Raw genomic sequence first — 18,436 nt, forward strand, 5'->3', positions numbered from 1 at the left:
CTCATATAAACTAATAATCTAAATAAACATTTAGTTTGGTAAATAATTTAATAGCTGCAGAGTGGTGTGCATAAAAACCTCACTTATACAAATACACACAGAAAACAAAACATAAAATTTCACTATTAAAAACTTATGTTATCACGGGGATTAAGCGAATGAGAAAGTGGACAATAGAAAAATAAACAACCATAGAGAGTAAGAGGGAGCGACGGTATGAAAGGTCACCACTGGAGGATGAGAACAAATTAAAACTAAAATGGTTTAGCATTAATTTTTTTGCACAAATACAATTAAAATTAATGTAAACACTAAAACATACACACACAAAATATACGCATAGAAAATATGCACACAATTACCAAAAATACTTAACTTAATTTCATATGCAAAAACCAAAAAAATATAAACATACATACATACTTAATTGAATTGTGTTGTAGTGTGGCATGTGAGAGCTCGGTTTTGCTTTTTTTAATTTACTAAACAAACAATTAGTTGAGAGCCAGAAGTGTCATTGAAGTCGAAGAGGCCAAAACCTTGAAGTGTGTATTTATAAATATTTAAATAGTAAATTTTGAATATCTCGAAATCTTTAATAATAATAAAAAAAAAAAAACAAAAACGGTATGAGGGTTAATAATAAGGAGGAAAATAAGCTACAGAAAAGGTGGATTAAAATATTCTATAAAATATCCTCGCCTTTGATGGGAAAAGTTGAATAGAAAAATTCTTTAAAATATCCGCGCCTTGTTGGGGAAAAGGTGGTTTGAAAAATTCTTTAAAATATACACGCCTTGTTGGGGAAAAGGTGGTTTGAAAAATTCATTAAAATATACACTCCTTGTTGGGGAAAAGGTGATTTAACAAATTCTTGAAAATATCCACGCCTTTGAAAAATTCTTTAAACTGCCCAGGCCTTGTTGGGAAAAAGGTGTTTTGAAAAATTCTTGAAAATATCCACGCCTTTCAAAAATTCTTTAAAATATCCACGCCTTGTTGGGGAAAAGGTTGTTTGAAAAATTCTTTAAAAATTCTTGTTTGAAAATTCTTTAAAATATCCACGTCTTTTTGGGGAAAATGTTGTTTGAAAAATTCTTTAAAATATCCACGTCTTTTTGGGGAAAATGTTGTTTGAAAAATTCTTTAAAATATCCACGCTTTTTTGGGGAAAAGGTTTTTTGAAGAATTCTTTAAAATATCCACGTCTTTTTGAGGAAAAAATTTGTTTGAAAAATTCTTTAAAATATCCACGTCTTTTTGAGGAAAAAATTTGTTTGAAAAATTCTTTAAAATATCCACGCCGTGTTGGAAAAAATTTGTTTGAACAATTCTTTAAAATATCCACGCCTTGTTTGAAAAATTCTTTAAAATATCCACGCCTTGTTGGGGAAAAGGTTGTTTGAAAAATTCTTTAAAATATCCACGCCTTGTTGGGGAAAAGGTGCTTTGAAAAATTTTTGAAAATATCCACGCCTATGATAGGAAAAAGGTGCTTTGAAAAATTCTTGAAAATATCCACGCCTACGATAGGAAAAGGTGCTTTGAAAAATTCTTTAAAATATCCACGCCTACGATAGGAAAAGATGCTTTGAAAAATTCTTTAAAATATCTACGCCTTGTTGGGGAAAAGGTGCTTTGAAAAATTCTTTAAAATATCCATGCCTTGTTGGGAAAAGGTGCTTTGAAAAATTCTTTAAAATATCTACGCCTTGTTGGGGAAAAGGTGCTTTGAAAAATTCTTTAAAATATCCACGCCTTGTTGGGGAAAAGGTGCTTTGAAAAATTCTTTAAAATATCCACGCCTTTTTGGGGAAAAGGTGCTTTGAAAAATTCCTTAAAATATCCACGCCTTGTTGGGGAAAATGTGCTTTGAAAAATTCTTTAAAATATCCAGGACTTGTTGGGGAAAAGGTGCTTTGAAAAATTCTTTAAAATATCCACGCCTTGTTGGGGAAAAGGTGCTTTGAAAAATTCCTTAAAATGTCCACGCCTTGTTGGGGAAAAAGTGCTTTGAAAAATTCTTTAAAATATCCAGGACTTGTTGGGGAAAAGGTGCTTTGAAAAATTCTTTAAAATATCCACGCCTTGTTGGGGAAATGGTGCTTTGAAAAGTCCTTTAAAATACCTAGGCCTTGTTGTGGAAAAGGTTTTTTGAAAAATTCCTTAAAATATCCACACCTTTGTGGGGAAAAAGTTGTTTGAAAAATTCTTTAAAATACCTAGGCCTTGTTGTGGAAAAGGTTTTTTGAAAAATTCCTTAAAATATCCACACCTTTGTGGGGAAAAAGTTGTTTGAAAAATTCTTTAAAATACCTAGGCCTTGTTGTGGAAAAGGTTTTTTGAAAAATTCCTTAAAATATCCACACCTTTGTGGGGAAAAAGTTGTTTGAAAAATTCTTTAAAATATCCACGCCTTGTTGTGGAAAAGGTTGTTTGAAAAATTCCTTAAAATATCCACACCTTGTTGGGGAAAATGTGCTTTGAAAAATTCTTTAAAATATCCACGCCTTGTTGGAGAAAAGGTTGTTTAAAAAATTATTTAAAATATCCACGCCTTGTTGGGGAAAAAATTCTTTAAAATATCCACGCCTTATTGGGGAAAAAGTTGTTTGCAAATTTCCTTAAAATATCCTCGCCAGGTTGTGGAAAAGGTGCTTCGAAAAATTCTTTAAATATCCACGCCTTGTTGTGGAAAAGGTTTGAAAAATTCTTTAAAATATCTACGCTTCCTGGTAAGGAAAATGTGTCAAGAAAAATTCTTTAAAATATCAAAATAATATTAAATTTTTCTTAACATTCCTTTGTTTACTTCAATTTTTCTCTTGCTTCAATTCCCCTTTATTTTGTAATGTTGTTTTTGAATGCCAGAAAACAAACCCCATGGACCTTGATTTTTCATTGAAACTAATTTCCGAGACAACCTTAAAGTGAGCAACTTTTTGTGAAGATTGCCATTTTTAACATGTTTTTCAAACGAAAAACAAATCTCGGTAAATTTCTATGCTCAAGAAAATCAACACAAGCATACATACACACACACACACACAAACAGGGTGCATGTTTATTTTCTAGGTCTCTGCCAATGCCTCAATATGTACAAACATATGTACATATTTTTGTATGTGTGAGTGGTAGCATTTTGTTTGAGTGCATTTTCCACGAAAGGTGTAAATATGTCCTTTTGTTTGCTCTTAGACAACATACAAAGAACTAGAATCTGAAAAAAACCTGCCACACTGCCGTCGTTGTGCGTCGCACTTGATGGTATTCACTCCTCCATTTGAGCTTTTGTTAATGTCTATGAAAGCCACCAGGGATATGTTACAAATCCCTTAGGTATTGGCAGACTAAAGGAGAATAGTTGTCAGGTTTAAGGGGAGAAAAACGTGGGGCTTTATATTGCCTTTTTTTAAATTGATTTTTTTTTTTTTTTGAAATCTATTAAATTGTTTCAACTAGTTAAGATTTTCAGATTTATGGGGATAGTTCTATGATACAATTTTTATAAAAATTAAAACTTGGCAGAACAAGAACGTTTGAGACCATTCCGGTAGGGACAAAGAGATCAATAATTAACTAGCAAATTTATATTGCCATGCCTGGCTGGGATGTTGACCATAGTACGACTTGAACATGGTACCAAATTTTAAAGAGATGTTGCATTACTGAAGCTATCAACCTTACTTGGTGAATGGTCCCCACCAAATCGTCCTTCACTTAACAAGCATTATGCTGCATATTAATGCATCATAAATCTAAACAATGCACCATCACCCACAATTTCCAATGCCATTATTGCAGTTTATTGCATATTTTTCAACTTTATGACTTGTGACTTGATTACCAAAAGCATCATTTGATATTAACGTATGCCATTTAAAAGCTAAATTTCTTCTAGCTCAACATCATGCAAAACGCATAAGCATAAACTATTTTCTGTTTTATGATCACATATATAAATTTAATAACCATTTTCTATTCACTTTTGCCCATAATTCTGAAGCCTTTTGCTCATCATATCCTTTTGGGCATCAAAGTTCAGTTGATGCCATTAAACAAAAGAGCAGCACATTATGAGCAATAAAATCATGGGCATCAAGTTGCATTAAGAAGCTGCAAATAAATGAAAACAATTTAATGTTCACAGAAAACAAATCATCAACGTCAGCGTCGTAATGACATTGGTAATGATGATGACGACGATGGTAGTTTTGTAGCTGTTAATGACAAAATACTGAGAATGACTATTCCTCAGAGCGCATAAACGAATGTATGCCAACAACATTGCCCCGATACAAAGTAAATGCAGGCGAAACAATGCCTCAAAGGAAAAAATGTGCAAAAAGACGAGCAACCATCACAAATAAGATAATGATTTGGTTTCCAAAGTCAAAGTCAAAGGAACAAGCCAAGCCAATATTTGAAACTTGAACTTGTCTGAAGGTGGTATGGCACTATTAAGCAGAATTAATGTGGGTGAAAATGGTGACATTTTTATGGAAATTAAAAATTGGAAAAATGGAAAACTCTTTAAAATATCCACGCCTTGGTTGGCTAAAGAGAACTTTAAAATATCCACTAAAGAGGGCTTTAAAAATTCTTTAAAATATCCACGCCTTGGTTGGCTAAACAGGACTTTAAAATATCCACTAAAGAGGGCTTTAAAAATTCTTTAAAATATCCACGCCTTGGTTGGCTAAACAGGACTTTAAAATATCCACTAAAGAGGGCTTTAAAAAATTCTTTAAAATATCCACGCCTTGGTTGGCTAAAGAGGACTTTAAAATATCCACTAAAGAGGGCTTTAAAAAATTCTTTAAAATATCCACGCCTTGGTTGGCTAAAGAGGACTTTAAAATATCCACTAAAGAGGGCTTTAAAAAATTCTTTAAAATATCCACGCCTTGGTTGGCTAAAGAGGACTTTAAAATATCCACTAAAGAGGGCTTTAAAAAATTCTTTAAAATATCCACGCCTTGGTTGGCTAAAGAGGACTTTAAAATATCCACTAAAGAGAGCTTTAAAAAATTCTTTAAAATATCCACGCCTTGGTTGGCTAAAGAGGACTTTAAAATATCCAGTAAATAGGGCTTTAAAAAATTCTTTAAAATATCCACCCCTTGGTTGGCTAAAGAGGACTTTAAAATATCCACTAAAGAGGGCTTTAAAAATTTACTTAAAATATCCACGCCTTGGTTGGTTAAAGAGGACTTAAAAAATTCTTTAAAATATCCACGCCTTGGTTGGCTGAAGAGGACTTAAAAAATTCTTTAAAATATCCACGCCTTGGTTGGCTAAAGAGGACTTCAAAAATTCTTTAAAATATCCACGCCTTGGTTGGCTAAAGAGGACTTAAAAAATTCTTTAAAATATACACGCCTTGGTGGGTTAAATGTGGCCTACAAAATTCTTTAAAATACCCACGCCTTGGTTGATTAAAGGAGGCTTGAACATTTCTTTAAAATATCCACGCCTTGGTTGATTAAAGGAGGCTTGAACATTTCTTTAAAATATCCACGCCTTGCTTGGTTAAGGGTGACTTGAATTTTTTTTAATATCCACGCCTTGCTTGGTTAATGGTGACTTGAATTTTTTTAATATCCACGCCTTGGTTGGTTATGTAGCTTGAAAATTTCTTTAAAATATCCTCGCCTTGCTTGGTTAAGGGTGACTTGAATTTTTTTAATATCCACGCCTTGGTTGGTTATGTAGCTTGAAAATTTATTTAAAATATCCACGCCTTGCTTGGTTAAGGGTGACTTGAATTTTTTTTTAAATATCCACGCCTTGGTTGGTTAGGTAGCTTGAAAATTTCTTTAAAATATCCACACCTAGGTGAGTTAAAGTTGGCCTGTAAATTTCTTTAAAATATCCACGCCTTTGTGGGTTAAAGTTGGCCTGTAAATTTCTTTAAAATATCCACGCCTTGGTGGGTAAAAGGTGGCCTGAAAAATTCTTTACAATATCCACACCTTGGTTGGTTAAAGGAGGCTTAAACATTTCTTTAAAATATCCACGCCTTTGTGGGTTAAAGTTGGCCTGTAAATTTCTTTAAAATATCCACGCCTTGGTGGGTAAAAGGTGGCCTGAAAAATTCTTTACAATATCCACACCTTGGTTGGTTAAAGGAGGCTTGAACATTTCTTTAAAATATCCACGCCTTGCTTGCTTAAGGGTGACTTGAAATTTGTTTTTTAAAATATCCACGCATTAATTGGTTAGGTGGCTTGAAAACTTCTTTAAAATATTCACACCTTGGTGGGTCTTTAAAATATTCACTCCTTGTTTGATTAAAAGTGGCTTGAGCAATTCCTTAAAATATCCAAGCTTTGGTTGGTTTAAAGTGACTTGAAAAATTCTTTAAAACATCCACTCCTGAATTGTGAATATCATGCTCTGAAAAATCACCTATGCCTGGAGGTTATATTTGATTCTTTGCCTTCATTAACTGCGTAAAGCCTTAAAAAGCTAGGACTTATATTTTTACTTATAATCAAGGTTCCATATTTTACAACTCTAATTCCATTTCAATTAAAAAAATCTATAATTACAAAACCAACATCTTTCAAATACATCCCAATATTATTAAAACATGACATCCCCAAAAATATGTTAACTCTCTAAGATTCAAGGAAACATTTGTAGTTCAAATATTCCTGAGAGCATTGGGAGCTTATTTAATTCCAAGTAATAAAACTCTAGATAACAATGAACAACTAATTCCAGGGCGACAACAGACATACAACCAAGAACAATTGTCTGTGTGTATGTGAGCTTAAAATACAAACGTACACATTTTCCTTCCTCGCAAATTGGTAAAATGCTGCTTTTCATGAAGCTTTACGAGTCACAAGGAAAAAACTAAAATTTCATGGAAATAGTTTTGCGATGTATTTGGCGTTTTTGTTGTTTTTCTTAGAGGAAAGCACCTAGCGCAGATAACTTAAAAACGCTTGTTCTTATTCCGTTGAAATTGTTTAGAAGGTATTAAATTTATAGTTTTTTATGGTTGTAAAAGCGGTAGCATTTTATTTATACACTTTTCGCATGGCTGCATGTGTTAACGTTTTACTACATTAGTTATTATGGAGTTTCGACGAAAGCTTTTGTTTTATTTACTGAAAATAAATTAAAATCGTAGAAATAGAGGTATAATCAAATCAATGGGAATTGCAATAATAATTAAAAGTTATAGCCATCAGAAGTTAGAAAATGAAATAGCAAAAATAAAAATATTTAAATAAGAGAAGTGATCTATCTCAATATACCAGTGAGGACATACTATTAAATATCATAAGAATAAAAATTATAAATAAAAACACCACCACAAGTTCCTATAAAGAAATTTTATATGGCTGAAACAATTAGGAAATATTAAGTGTCGTTGCGATCATATCGCCTTGAATTTGATTACCTTATAAAAACTTGATTTCTTTAAACGTCAATTTCATACCATCGACCTTTAATCATGCCAACCCTTACAACAAAATAATGTCTCATTTGATTTGCGGATTATTTTCGAAAAGCTATTTTTATATTTGAACACTTCCTTTACCATACTTTTAAACCAAAATAATATTTAATATTAAATTATTTTAATATTCAAATAAATATGAAATAAATTGAAATTTAATATTTATTTTACTAAATTTATAATTATTTTATTTTAATATATATTTTGATAAATGTATACATATTTTATTTAATTAAAAATAATTAAAATGGTACATCTTACTCAAAATTTAGACAGATCTACTATTTTTGAAAATTTTTAAAATTTTTATAAATTTGTCAAAAAAATCTTTTTTAAGTATCCTTTCATGTTTATGCCTTATCCTTATGTATAAATGCCAACTTTTTTAGTAATTGGATTTCATTGTGTTTCCCTTCTGTTTTTTCTCTCTTTACAGCTTTTTTCCAATTTCCTTTCTTTGAAAGCCACAAATAAAAAACTATATCAACATGTCCATCTCTGATTTCCGCAAGAAGAAGTTGTTGTTCTTGTTCAACGTTTTCTTTGGTGAGTAATGGATTTTTTATCTATCTTGTGTATTGCCGTTATTACTGTTACTTGAATTGAGAAAAAGAAAATAAGGTGAACTGATGTACATTAGAGGGTTATCAAAGTTCATTAATTATAAGTTATGTTATTTAGAAGTGAGGCTGGACGGAATTTAATTAGTCTCAATTTACATAAAGCAATTTTAGTTGTGGTAATTCTCAGTGTGTTGAAAAGAGAGAGTTGAGGCTAATGAGTGCACTTCCCCTCTCAACAACCCTTTCTCACCGACAAAATGACAAGTGCGGCACACAAAATTGCTGCAAGTAATTTGGGACTAAAATCGAAAGCCAAATTATTATTGAAATCAAGTAGAATTATCCATATTTTGTACACCAACCGTCATAGGAAACGGAGTATATAAAATGTATCACTCCGTCTATAACACCCCGACATATTCATCTGAGACCATATAAACCAGGGAAGTAAGCTCACGCCCAAGGAGATCAATGGAGAAGTGAACTGATACTTTATCTTTATCGTATGCTCACAAAAAGACTTTCTTCTCTGTGCATTGAGTCTTTTAATGACCGAATGCCTATTCTGCCATTGTTGCCCTGCTGACATTTCGTTTAGATAGCAACCAACGTGGTCCAGTGATATGCATTCAGGAGCTCTGTGATTCAATTTTCAGAATGTTATTTCCTTTATTATACCCTACACCACTATGTGGGGAGGGTATTATAAGTTGGTTTTGGCCAAAAAGTTTGTAACGCATCGAAATAATGGTCCTAGACCCATACTTATATATACCAAAATTAATGTCTCTACGATCTGAGTCGATCTGGCTATGTGTGTCCGTCCGTCAGTCCGTCCGTCCGTCCGTCTGTCCGTCTGTCCATCTAAACCTTGTAATCACGCTACAGGTCGCAATTTTGATCGGATCATCACCAAATTTTGGTTGTTGATGAGGGTCCCGGATGGGAAGAATCCTATTTATTTTGGTGATGGTCGGATAATATTCAGGGGTCGGAATGGGCAAAAAACTTATTTGGGGAAAAAGTCAACGTTTTATTTCAAAGCTAATATCTCCGCATCTATAATGGGTATATCAAAAGCAAAACCTGCTGATGAAAGTAGAAAATCCCACCTTTACAACGATTCAAAGCGGGTTGGCGTAGGTGGCCAAATAACGGAGATATAGCAATAGTCGGTAATACATCCCATTTTTCAATTTTGTTCAAAATCGAGCTACAGGTCGCAATTTTGATCGGATCGTCACGAAATTTTGGGAGTTAATGGGGGTCCCACAGAAGAAGAAGCCTATTGATTTTGATGATGGTCGGTTAATATTCAGGGGTAAAAATGGGCAAAAACTTATTTGGAGAAAAGGTCAACGTTTTATTTCAAAGCCAATAGCTCTGTTTTTTTTAAGAGGTATATCAAAAGCAAAACCTGGCAAGGAAAGTAAAAAATATCACCTTTACAACGTAGGCTGTCGTAGGTGGTCAAACAACAGAGATATCGCAATAGTCGGTAATGCATCCCATTTTCCGATTTTTTTGTAATCACGCTACAGGTCGCAATTTTGATCGGATGGTCACGAATTTTTTTGGGAGTTGATGCGAGTCCCACAGAGGAAGAAGCCTATTAAGTTTGGTGATGGTAGGATAATATTTAGGAGTCGGAATAAGCAAAAAGCTTATGTGGAGAAAAGTCAAAGTTTTTTTCTTATGCGAATATCTCCGCTTCTGGTAGGAGCATTCCAAAAAGAAAACCCGCCAATGGTAGAAGAAAAGATCTCCTTTATATTGATTCAATGTATGTTGGCGTAAGTGGGCAAATAACCGAGATATCGCAAAAGTCAGTAATATGTCAATTTTTTCATTTTTTGTAATCACGCTACCGGTTGGAATTTTGATCGGATAGTCACGAGATTTTGGGGGTAGATGCGGGCCCCACAGAGGAAGAAGCTTATTGATTGTGGTGATAGTCGGATAATATTTAGGGGTCGGAATGGGGAAAAACTCATATGGAGACAAATTCAAAGTTTTATTCTTTGTGAATATATCAGCTTCTAGTAGGGGTATTCCAACGGCAAAGCCTGTCAATAGAAGAAGAATATATTACCTTTAAATTGGTGTAAATTAGGTTGGCGAAGGTGGCCAAACAAGGTGGCCAATTCTTCCATTTTTTGCAATCACGCTACAGGTCGCAATTTTGATCGGATGGTCAGGAAATTTCGGTTGCTTATGGGGGTCCCGAGAGAAAGAGGCATATTATGTTGGGTATTCGGATTATATTCCCTAAAAGAAAGGTTTACCAGTGAAAAACTAATGCACAGGGGTAGTGGTGTAGGGTAACACATGGTCGGCCCCGTCCCGACTATAGCCTTTGCTCACTTGTTGAAGTTAGGGATCTGTGTATAGGACGTTTACGTTCACCACTTCCGTTATTGCTTTTTGTACTGCCATTGGCCGAGGGTACTCAGCAGTCGTCAAAGTCAACTCTTTCTTTTTTTACTTGCTATATTCTAGAACCACTCTCAGTCTAGATATGCACATTCTTTTTTAAATCGCACACATATGCATTTGATGGTTAAATAACTGCTTTACTATTTGCTCGAGTTTTATATATGTAATTTGTGCTTCATTTAATATTCTGTTTGAATAGTTTACAGCAAAAGCATAAAGCTATAAGTGGAAATAATAGGAAATTTGGGTAATATTTCATAGTGAAATATTTAGTCCATATGTTCACACACACGGACATACAATAAAATTTATTACTCCAAATAAAAAAATATTTGGCAATTTAAAGGGAAATTCTTTAAAAAGTGTTTAATTTTGAAATCCAGTCTACTGTTTCCAGAACAAAAAAAAATGTAACCTACTTGTAGGTTGAATAAAGCTATATTAAAAGAATTTTATTTCAAAGAGGTAAAGATAACGAATTGCTTGCAATTGTTCAGTTTTTTAATTCATTTTTATTTAATCTGAAAGTGAAGTATAGTTAAAGTGGAATTAGTTTAAACCAGTGCCGAACAGCCATTTGCCGCTGGTTACGAAGATTTTCGGCAATTCACACACATACGATCGGAACGCAAAGAAAGAGCGTGCAAGAGAGAGCAAATGTTTTGTTTTGTAGCTTGCGTGCATACAATCTTACTAACACACTGTCATAAATTGTCAATGTTTTGAATACATTCACATTTGTGGCTTTGCTCTTCTTGGTCGGCATTGATTTAAACTCGTCGTATGAGTGTTGACAACTAACCTATAAATTACTTATACGCAACAATTAACAAACTTAAGGATTTTCCTGTCTAAAGCTGAAGAGCTGAAACTACATTTTTCATTTAAATGATCTTTATAAACAGAAAATTATAAGGGAGTTAAATCCAATTTAATTTATTTATTTCAAACTTTAAAATTCAACTTTTAAATGTATGTTTTCATTGCTGAGTATTCTTGGAATAATTCAAAAAATTTAATTACACAGATAATATTTGCGGAAATTAACACCACAATGATAGTCTGTAATTATATAATGAAGTTTCCCAAAGTGCACACAATGAATACCAAAAACAACCAATCAACCAACCCACCCACCCATCGACAACTGCTCTAATTAATGCAATAATGATGGAGATAATCCATTGGCTAAATCGACTGGCTTGTAAACACACAACAATGTCGTGTCATTACATGTTACAAATTTATGAACATGCACGTACATTTACAAACGGTCCATCAACGTTACACACGAGAACGATGCCACTAATGGCGCCACGGTCAACAATTCTGAACTATGAAATGCAAATGTGAAATGCAACAGCAGCAGCAGCACTCCCAAGATAATGAAATTCATAGCCACATATGTGAAATTAATAATTTATTGATACGTTAATTGGTGCGGAGATATGTATGTATGCATGTGAAGGTACGCTGCCACCTATTACGATGTATGTGTGTGTGCGGTTAGTGAAAGTTAATTTCATTTCATTTTTCCAATTGACAATATTTGTGGTTTTCCAGTATTTCCTGCAAGTGACAGACAATTGAAAAATTCTTGCCCAAGAATTGTGGCGATGGGCTGAGATGTCCATAAATTTGGCAATAAAATAATTGCAGGATTTTCTATGTCTTTTATAATTGAGAAGAACATAAATTAAATTGGCTTTTTTGTGAAAATCTAAGACTTTGTAATATTGATTTCTTTGGTATACTTTATTCCTGTGACTACTGTCTGCCCTTTCAACTGCATTCCAAGTAATTTTTTAAGGCAATATGCCATAAATCTATTAACAAACAAATGGCCAACTACTTGTTTGGAAGCCAGCCAGCCTATGACCAGACTATTTGCTAAAAAGAAAAATGCAGTTAATAAATATTGGCAATGGGGCCAAACATTCAACTTAGTGTGTGTGTGTGCACAGGGGAGGGGTGAATAGGGTTGGCTTGTTACTTTGAAGATGTCTAAATACATTTATGTAAAATGTAAGGATGTGTGTGTTTTTCCTGTCGGGGTTTAAAGTGTTTTCAAGTACATTTGAGGCGTATAAGTACTGATATTACTAATACGCAGCATATGTCACCGGACAAATTGTCTCACAACGTCTGAAAGTGTGTGGAAAAATAGCATAATGTTTAATATAGTATATGTACTGTTACTGGAATCATCAGTTCAATGAAAACATTTTCTTAGTAGGGTAATTAATAATTATGAACATTGTTGGTAATAAATATTGCCAGTTTTTTAGAAGCTTATGTAGTACATTGACTTGAAATGTGGCCAATTATTCGTTGTTATTTTCATGTTACTATAATAAAATTTAATTGAGGGTTCTGGTAATGAAATACAAAATCAAATTTATGCAAATATGTAGCTCAAACAAACTGTGGTAGATTTACATCAAAATTCACCCAAAATTAAATCAAAAACATTGGTTGAGGTGTCGGGATAGCCTTCCACCTTCTTCACCTGAATTACATTGTTTGGCAATGGGAAGAGTATTCCACAACTACTAATACACTAATAATATCGTGAGCATATCTGTCGAAATCAACGGTAAAAAGCTAGGCGTTTGAATAAGCTGAAGACTAAAACATAGCGACACGAGGCTATCATAGTCATCGAAGCATTAGTCGAGTATGTTGGGCATTAAATTAGTTTGAAGGCTCGGCTCGCCTACTTGCACCACTGGTTCGCAAATGTTGAACTTAGCGAATAAAGTACGAACTTATACAACAGACAGTTGCACATTCTCCACTCAATTTATCCAATTGCTTCAGGAAAGCACCCTACTTTTCAATGACAAAAAAATCTAAAAAAATCCTTATTTTGGTATCAAAAACCTCGGATCAGATATATATCATTTTGGTAGGTGAAAAAAAAGTTTTGGAAGTTTCTAGTTTAAATTTGTCTGTAGGATAAGTAACATCACCAGACCGACCAGATGGACCCAATAAACTGGATCCAGTTTTTAAAATAATTTCCTTCTACAGAAATCATGCCAACCAATCAATTTTATCCTACTCCCTAGGATTTTTAGGGCTTTTATCACAAAGCATGGACGTGGTCACGAACTTATATCGGTGTAATCAGAATTACAAGGACTACCTTCGACAAAAATATAAAAAAAAACAAGTAAGAACAGCGTTAAGTTCGGCCGGGTCGAACTTGTTATACCCTCCACCAAGAGTTGTAATACAAAATTTCAGCAATTTCGGTAAAACAATGTGAAGCACCGTTCTATCGGGGGTATTTCAAAACGTCGATCTATACCGACAAATATCTGACGGAAAGTTTTTAGACTCAAAGACTCAATACCAAATTTCAGCCATTTTGGAGGAATATTGAGGCAACAACCTTCAAAATACCGAAAATCGGGAGGTACCTTTCCATGGGGGCTATATGAAGGTGTGGACCTATACGACAAATTTAAAGAGGAAAGTTTAAAACCCCCAAACGATGTCTAAATACCAAATTTCAGCCATTTTGGAGGAAAGTTGAGGCCACCACGTTCAAAATACCGAAAATCGGGAGGTACCGTTCTATGGGGGCTATATGAAGGCATGGACCGATACCGACAAAATTCTGGAGGAAAGTTTTACACCCCCAACGTAGACTAAGTACCAAATTTCAGCCTTATCGGTGTGATAATGAAGCTAAAACCTTCAAAATACCGAGAATCGGGAGGTACCGTTCTATGGAGGCTATATGAAGGCATGGCCCGATATCGACAAAATTTTGGCAGAAAGTTAAATACCCCCAACGAAGACTAAGTACCAAATTTCAGCCATTTCGGTGTGATAATGAATCTAAAACCTTCAAAATACCGAGAATCGGGAGGTACCGTTCTATGGAGGCTATATGAAGGCATGGCCCGATATCGACAAAATTTTGGCAGAAAGTTAAATACCCCCAACGAAGACTAAGTACCAAATTTCAGCCATTTCGGTGTGATAATGAATCTAAAACCTTCAAAATACCGAAAATCGGGAGGTACCGTTCTATGGGGGCTATATGAAGGCGTGGACCGATACCGACAAAATTCTGGAGGAAAGTTTTGTACCCTTAACGAAGACTAAGTACCAATTTTCAGCCATTTCGGTGTGATAATGAATCTAAAACCTTCAAAATACCGAAAATCGGGAGGTACCGTTCTATGGGGGCTATATCAAAACGTGGACCGATATAGCCCATTTTCAATACCAACTATCCTGCAAGTAGTACAAACTTCTGTACCAAATATTGGATCTCTATCTTTAAAATTGCGACCTCTATCTTGATTTCAACAGACAGACGGACGGACGGACAGACGGACATGGTTAAATCGACATAGAATTTTATGCTGATCAATAATATATACTTTATAGGGTCTCCGACGAATATGTCGATGTGTTACAAACGGAATGACAAATTTAATTATACCCTCCATATAGTGGAGGGTATAAAAATCCTCTCAAAGTCCTCAAAGTCAACAACACGTCTCGGTAGTTATCCTGCCCACCAGCCATTGTAGTTAGTCACCACAGAACATTTACGTCACTTTGTCCGGAACCATGGACTTGTAAAAAACAAATATTACTTAGCTCTAAACCCGGCATTAAGGAGTAAATTTGATATGGAATTTCGAAATGCGCTTTAGGGCAACATTTTGGACTTTTGTGAAGGAGGTAACCGAAAAAGTGTTCCAATATAGACCTTTTGAAACCTGAAGGCAATTTTTCGATTTCGTCATTTGATTTCATATATATCTGGAAGTATGGAATTGCCCCCAAAAAAATTGTACGATCGTAAAAGAGGCCACAAGCACAGCCGGTTGCAAAAAAACTTAAAACTGCACATTCTTCGAAAAACTTTGAAATTTTTTATTTGAGTGGGCGGATACAGTTCATATTCGAACCTGTTCTTGAGTTATGGGGTGCCCTATTTTGAACTTTTGTAAGGAGGTATCCAAGGGAGTCGATCGATAAGGTCCATTTGCGAACTTGTTCTAAGCAGAGATAATCAATGAGCCACTTATCTCCATAATCCACTTAAAACACGCAAGTGTTTGTGAGTCTTGTGCTTTTTAATATAAGTGTTTTTCTTGCACTCAAGTATTTTTTTCCACCACCACAAAACACTAAGGATACATCAAGACCGTTGCTTGTGCGTAAATAGTAAAATAAGTGTTCATCGTATCTTGCACTATAGAGCTATATAATCGTAGATAGTTTGCCAAATGGCCCAACAAGTGGAAGCACATACAACACTACAAACATCTCCCTTACAAGATTTTTTTTTTACCTTTGCTCTCAGTCTCTCGGAGAACATGAGACAATCGGTTGAGTTACAAGGGTTAAAAATAACACTCAATGTTCGATGAGTGCACAAAACTACTTGGCACAGCATACCAAGTAACTAAAAATATCCATTTTTGAAATAACTTATTTTTTGAGTGGCAAGCCACACTTTTTTTGTCAAGTGGCTCATGAGTACGAAATCAGCTTCTTGTGCATTTCTTTGATTCGAAGTTGTGACAAAATATAACAAGGTGCAAATCATCAGTTGATTCGTTCGAAAGTTATGGTGAGCTCCAGCAACAAACATACTTTGGGGTCTAAAGCCATTATTTTGTCGACTCACATATTTGATCATCACCTGAGGGTATAAAAATAAAATTCAAATTCATTCTTTCTGAGAAAGAAACATCCTGTCAATCCTCGATGAATTGCAATACTGAAATCCATTGCATATCAATGATGATCAGAAGAGGATTTGTTGATCGCTGTTGCCATCGCGGTAATAATTCTAAAACTTTCACCGTAGGTGGGATGGCTGCAAGGCGCAGATCACAAAGACATATTACTGTAAAGAATAGTCAAACTGATAAACTCCATCAGAAGTACATATATCCAAAGGAGGGTCGATATATTCCATTTTCTAAACGAAACATGCTAGGAAAGATGTGTGTATATAATTTATATCTGCGATGCTCGCCGGGAATCTCGATAACCACTACTAATGCACGAGTGCAAGGCGGACATGCTTACCGCTGCACCGCGGTGGATCCTGTTGATATGGCTTAAAAATACTCGAAAAATATAATCCAACATTACTCTCAGGTATTTCTGCTTCCGTTTGCTTCCTGGGCATTTAGCAAGCGGTCATGCTAACCATTGCACCAGGGTGACACCCGGAAATTCAGTTGAATACAATCAATGTTTAGGTTAGTGCCAGTAGAGGTGTTTTCTGAACTATCGGGCACTTATGCGAGTTCTTCCCCACACAAATTACACCGTTATGGTGCCGCAAGAATAAAAAATAGGTGCAGTAAAAATTTTACTTTCAAGACATACAATATTTTTGGGAAATTTTCGAATCCTGAAGTAATATCTTTCCTTTCGAATTTTGGACCTAAAATCGCATAGATCAATTTAAATGTTGTGGTCATGTCATCGGTCATATGCTGCCTGGCGGTTTGACTTAATATGACAGGTATATGGGGGCCTTGTGATTTCCAAGTTACTGAGATGCAGTAGTAAGCATGCCCGCCTTGCACACAGAACATCTCATTTTCGGCCGCTGACAAATTCTCTAAGCAAACGCAAGCGATTTTCCATCACACTCGGTGTAGTATGTATTTGTATCTAATTTGATCGGAGGCAGAGATGGAGATGAGAAAGTTTTCGAGAGGTATCTAAGATAATATAAATCATATAATGAATACGAAGGAGCAAAGAATTCCCACATCACTGCTTACCCCGACCCTAATGATCAACAAAATTCAACAATTTATACCGTTATATGTAGATTTCGACGTTTAGAACTTCATGACAATCGGAAACCTAAAAATACGTCCTACGGATCATCTCTGATCCCAGGTTACATCTATAGATCTTCTACATATTTTTCTAGATGTTACAACCTTTTCTCCATTCTGAACAAACGAATTTCAACGCAATGCTTGCGCAAAATATGCAAAATCTACTGTCATTTACACTTCCGTATTTCAGAACACACATACCAAGGATCAATTCCATATTATGTGATGTTAAGTGTGTGATATTTTCCTGGGCTGCTTCAAATCGATTTAATCGATAAAATTTCCACACTGTGTATTTAATGGCAAAACATTCGTCTTCCCTCAATGAATTGTTCAGGCCCAAAAGATATCTTCAACATTCTGAACTCAATTTATTGTATATGCACACCATATCCAGTTTATGTTTTCCCTTTCCCAAATGGACATGTCCTTGACCATTGTTTTAATGGGATTCAAACCAAAAGATTATATATTCCCATATTTCTTATGAAATGATTTATCTTCCATTTCACCATGATTATAAAATGGCATTCAAAAATGCTAGCCAGTATTTAAAAGCGAATTTACCGCAACATTTATCATAAACACTTGACATTCCGAGCATTGCGATTAGCATTGGTGGTGGTGCCGACCAGTGGAAAGTATGAGCAATTGTTAAACAAAACATAAACGATTTAAACTCTCATAGCACAAATACTCCTGGGTGCCGATAGTCATCATCATCAGCTGTAACTATGTCCTTTGCTTGACTTCACGTAATGATTATAAAAAAAGACGAGCAAATAAACCACTTGCAGGCAAATAACCACAAAGTATATAAAAATGTTTAGCTATTTTGTAACTGATTTAGACGACACAGAAAGAAGGAGGGGAAGGGAGAAATCAAAGTAGGATAACAACAAAGAAAACATTTTTATTAGGGGGGAGAGAGTTTCCAAGGAAAGAAAGTTAAAGGGAGGGAAAACATTTATTAAAATAAAGAAAATAAAATTTTACAAGATAAATTAGAGCAGAGCATAAAAATAACAACAACAAGACCTTCCATGTCGTCAAGGGGTCACAGTAAAATTTGTTGCAGTGCATTTAACATTCAAAACCATAAAATAGGGATTAAAAGC

General features: G+C 34.7%; 1 protein-coding gene across 1 annotated transcript in view; it reads left to right on the top strand.

The window, feature by feature from the left end:
* Positions 1-18,436, top strand: part of Scp2 (Sarcoplasmic calcium-binding protein 2) — an 89,577-nt gene that overhangs the window by 34,737 nt on the left and 36,404 nt on the right. The window contains exon 2 of the mRNA XM_073961636.1: positions 7,914-8,023. Coding sequence (XP_073817737.1) covers positions 7,966-8,023 — 58 coding nt within the window. The 5' untranslated portion in view covers positions 7,914-7,965. The remainder of the gene's footprint in view (positions 1-7,913; positions 8,024-18,436) is intronic.

This window comes from Musca autumnalis, unplaced genomic scaffold (assembly GCF_047663935.1).
Source record: "Musca autumnalis isolate F117 unplaced genomic scaffold, ASM4766393v1 scaffold_1, whole genome shotgun sequence".
NCBI lineage: Eukaryota > Metazoa > Arthropoda > Insecta > Diptera > Muscidae > Musca > Musca autumnalis.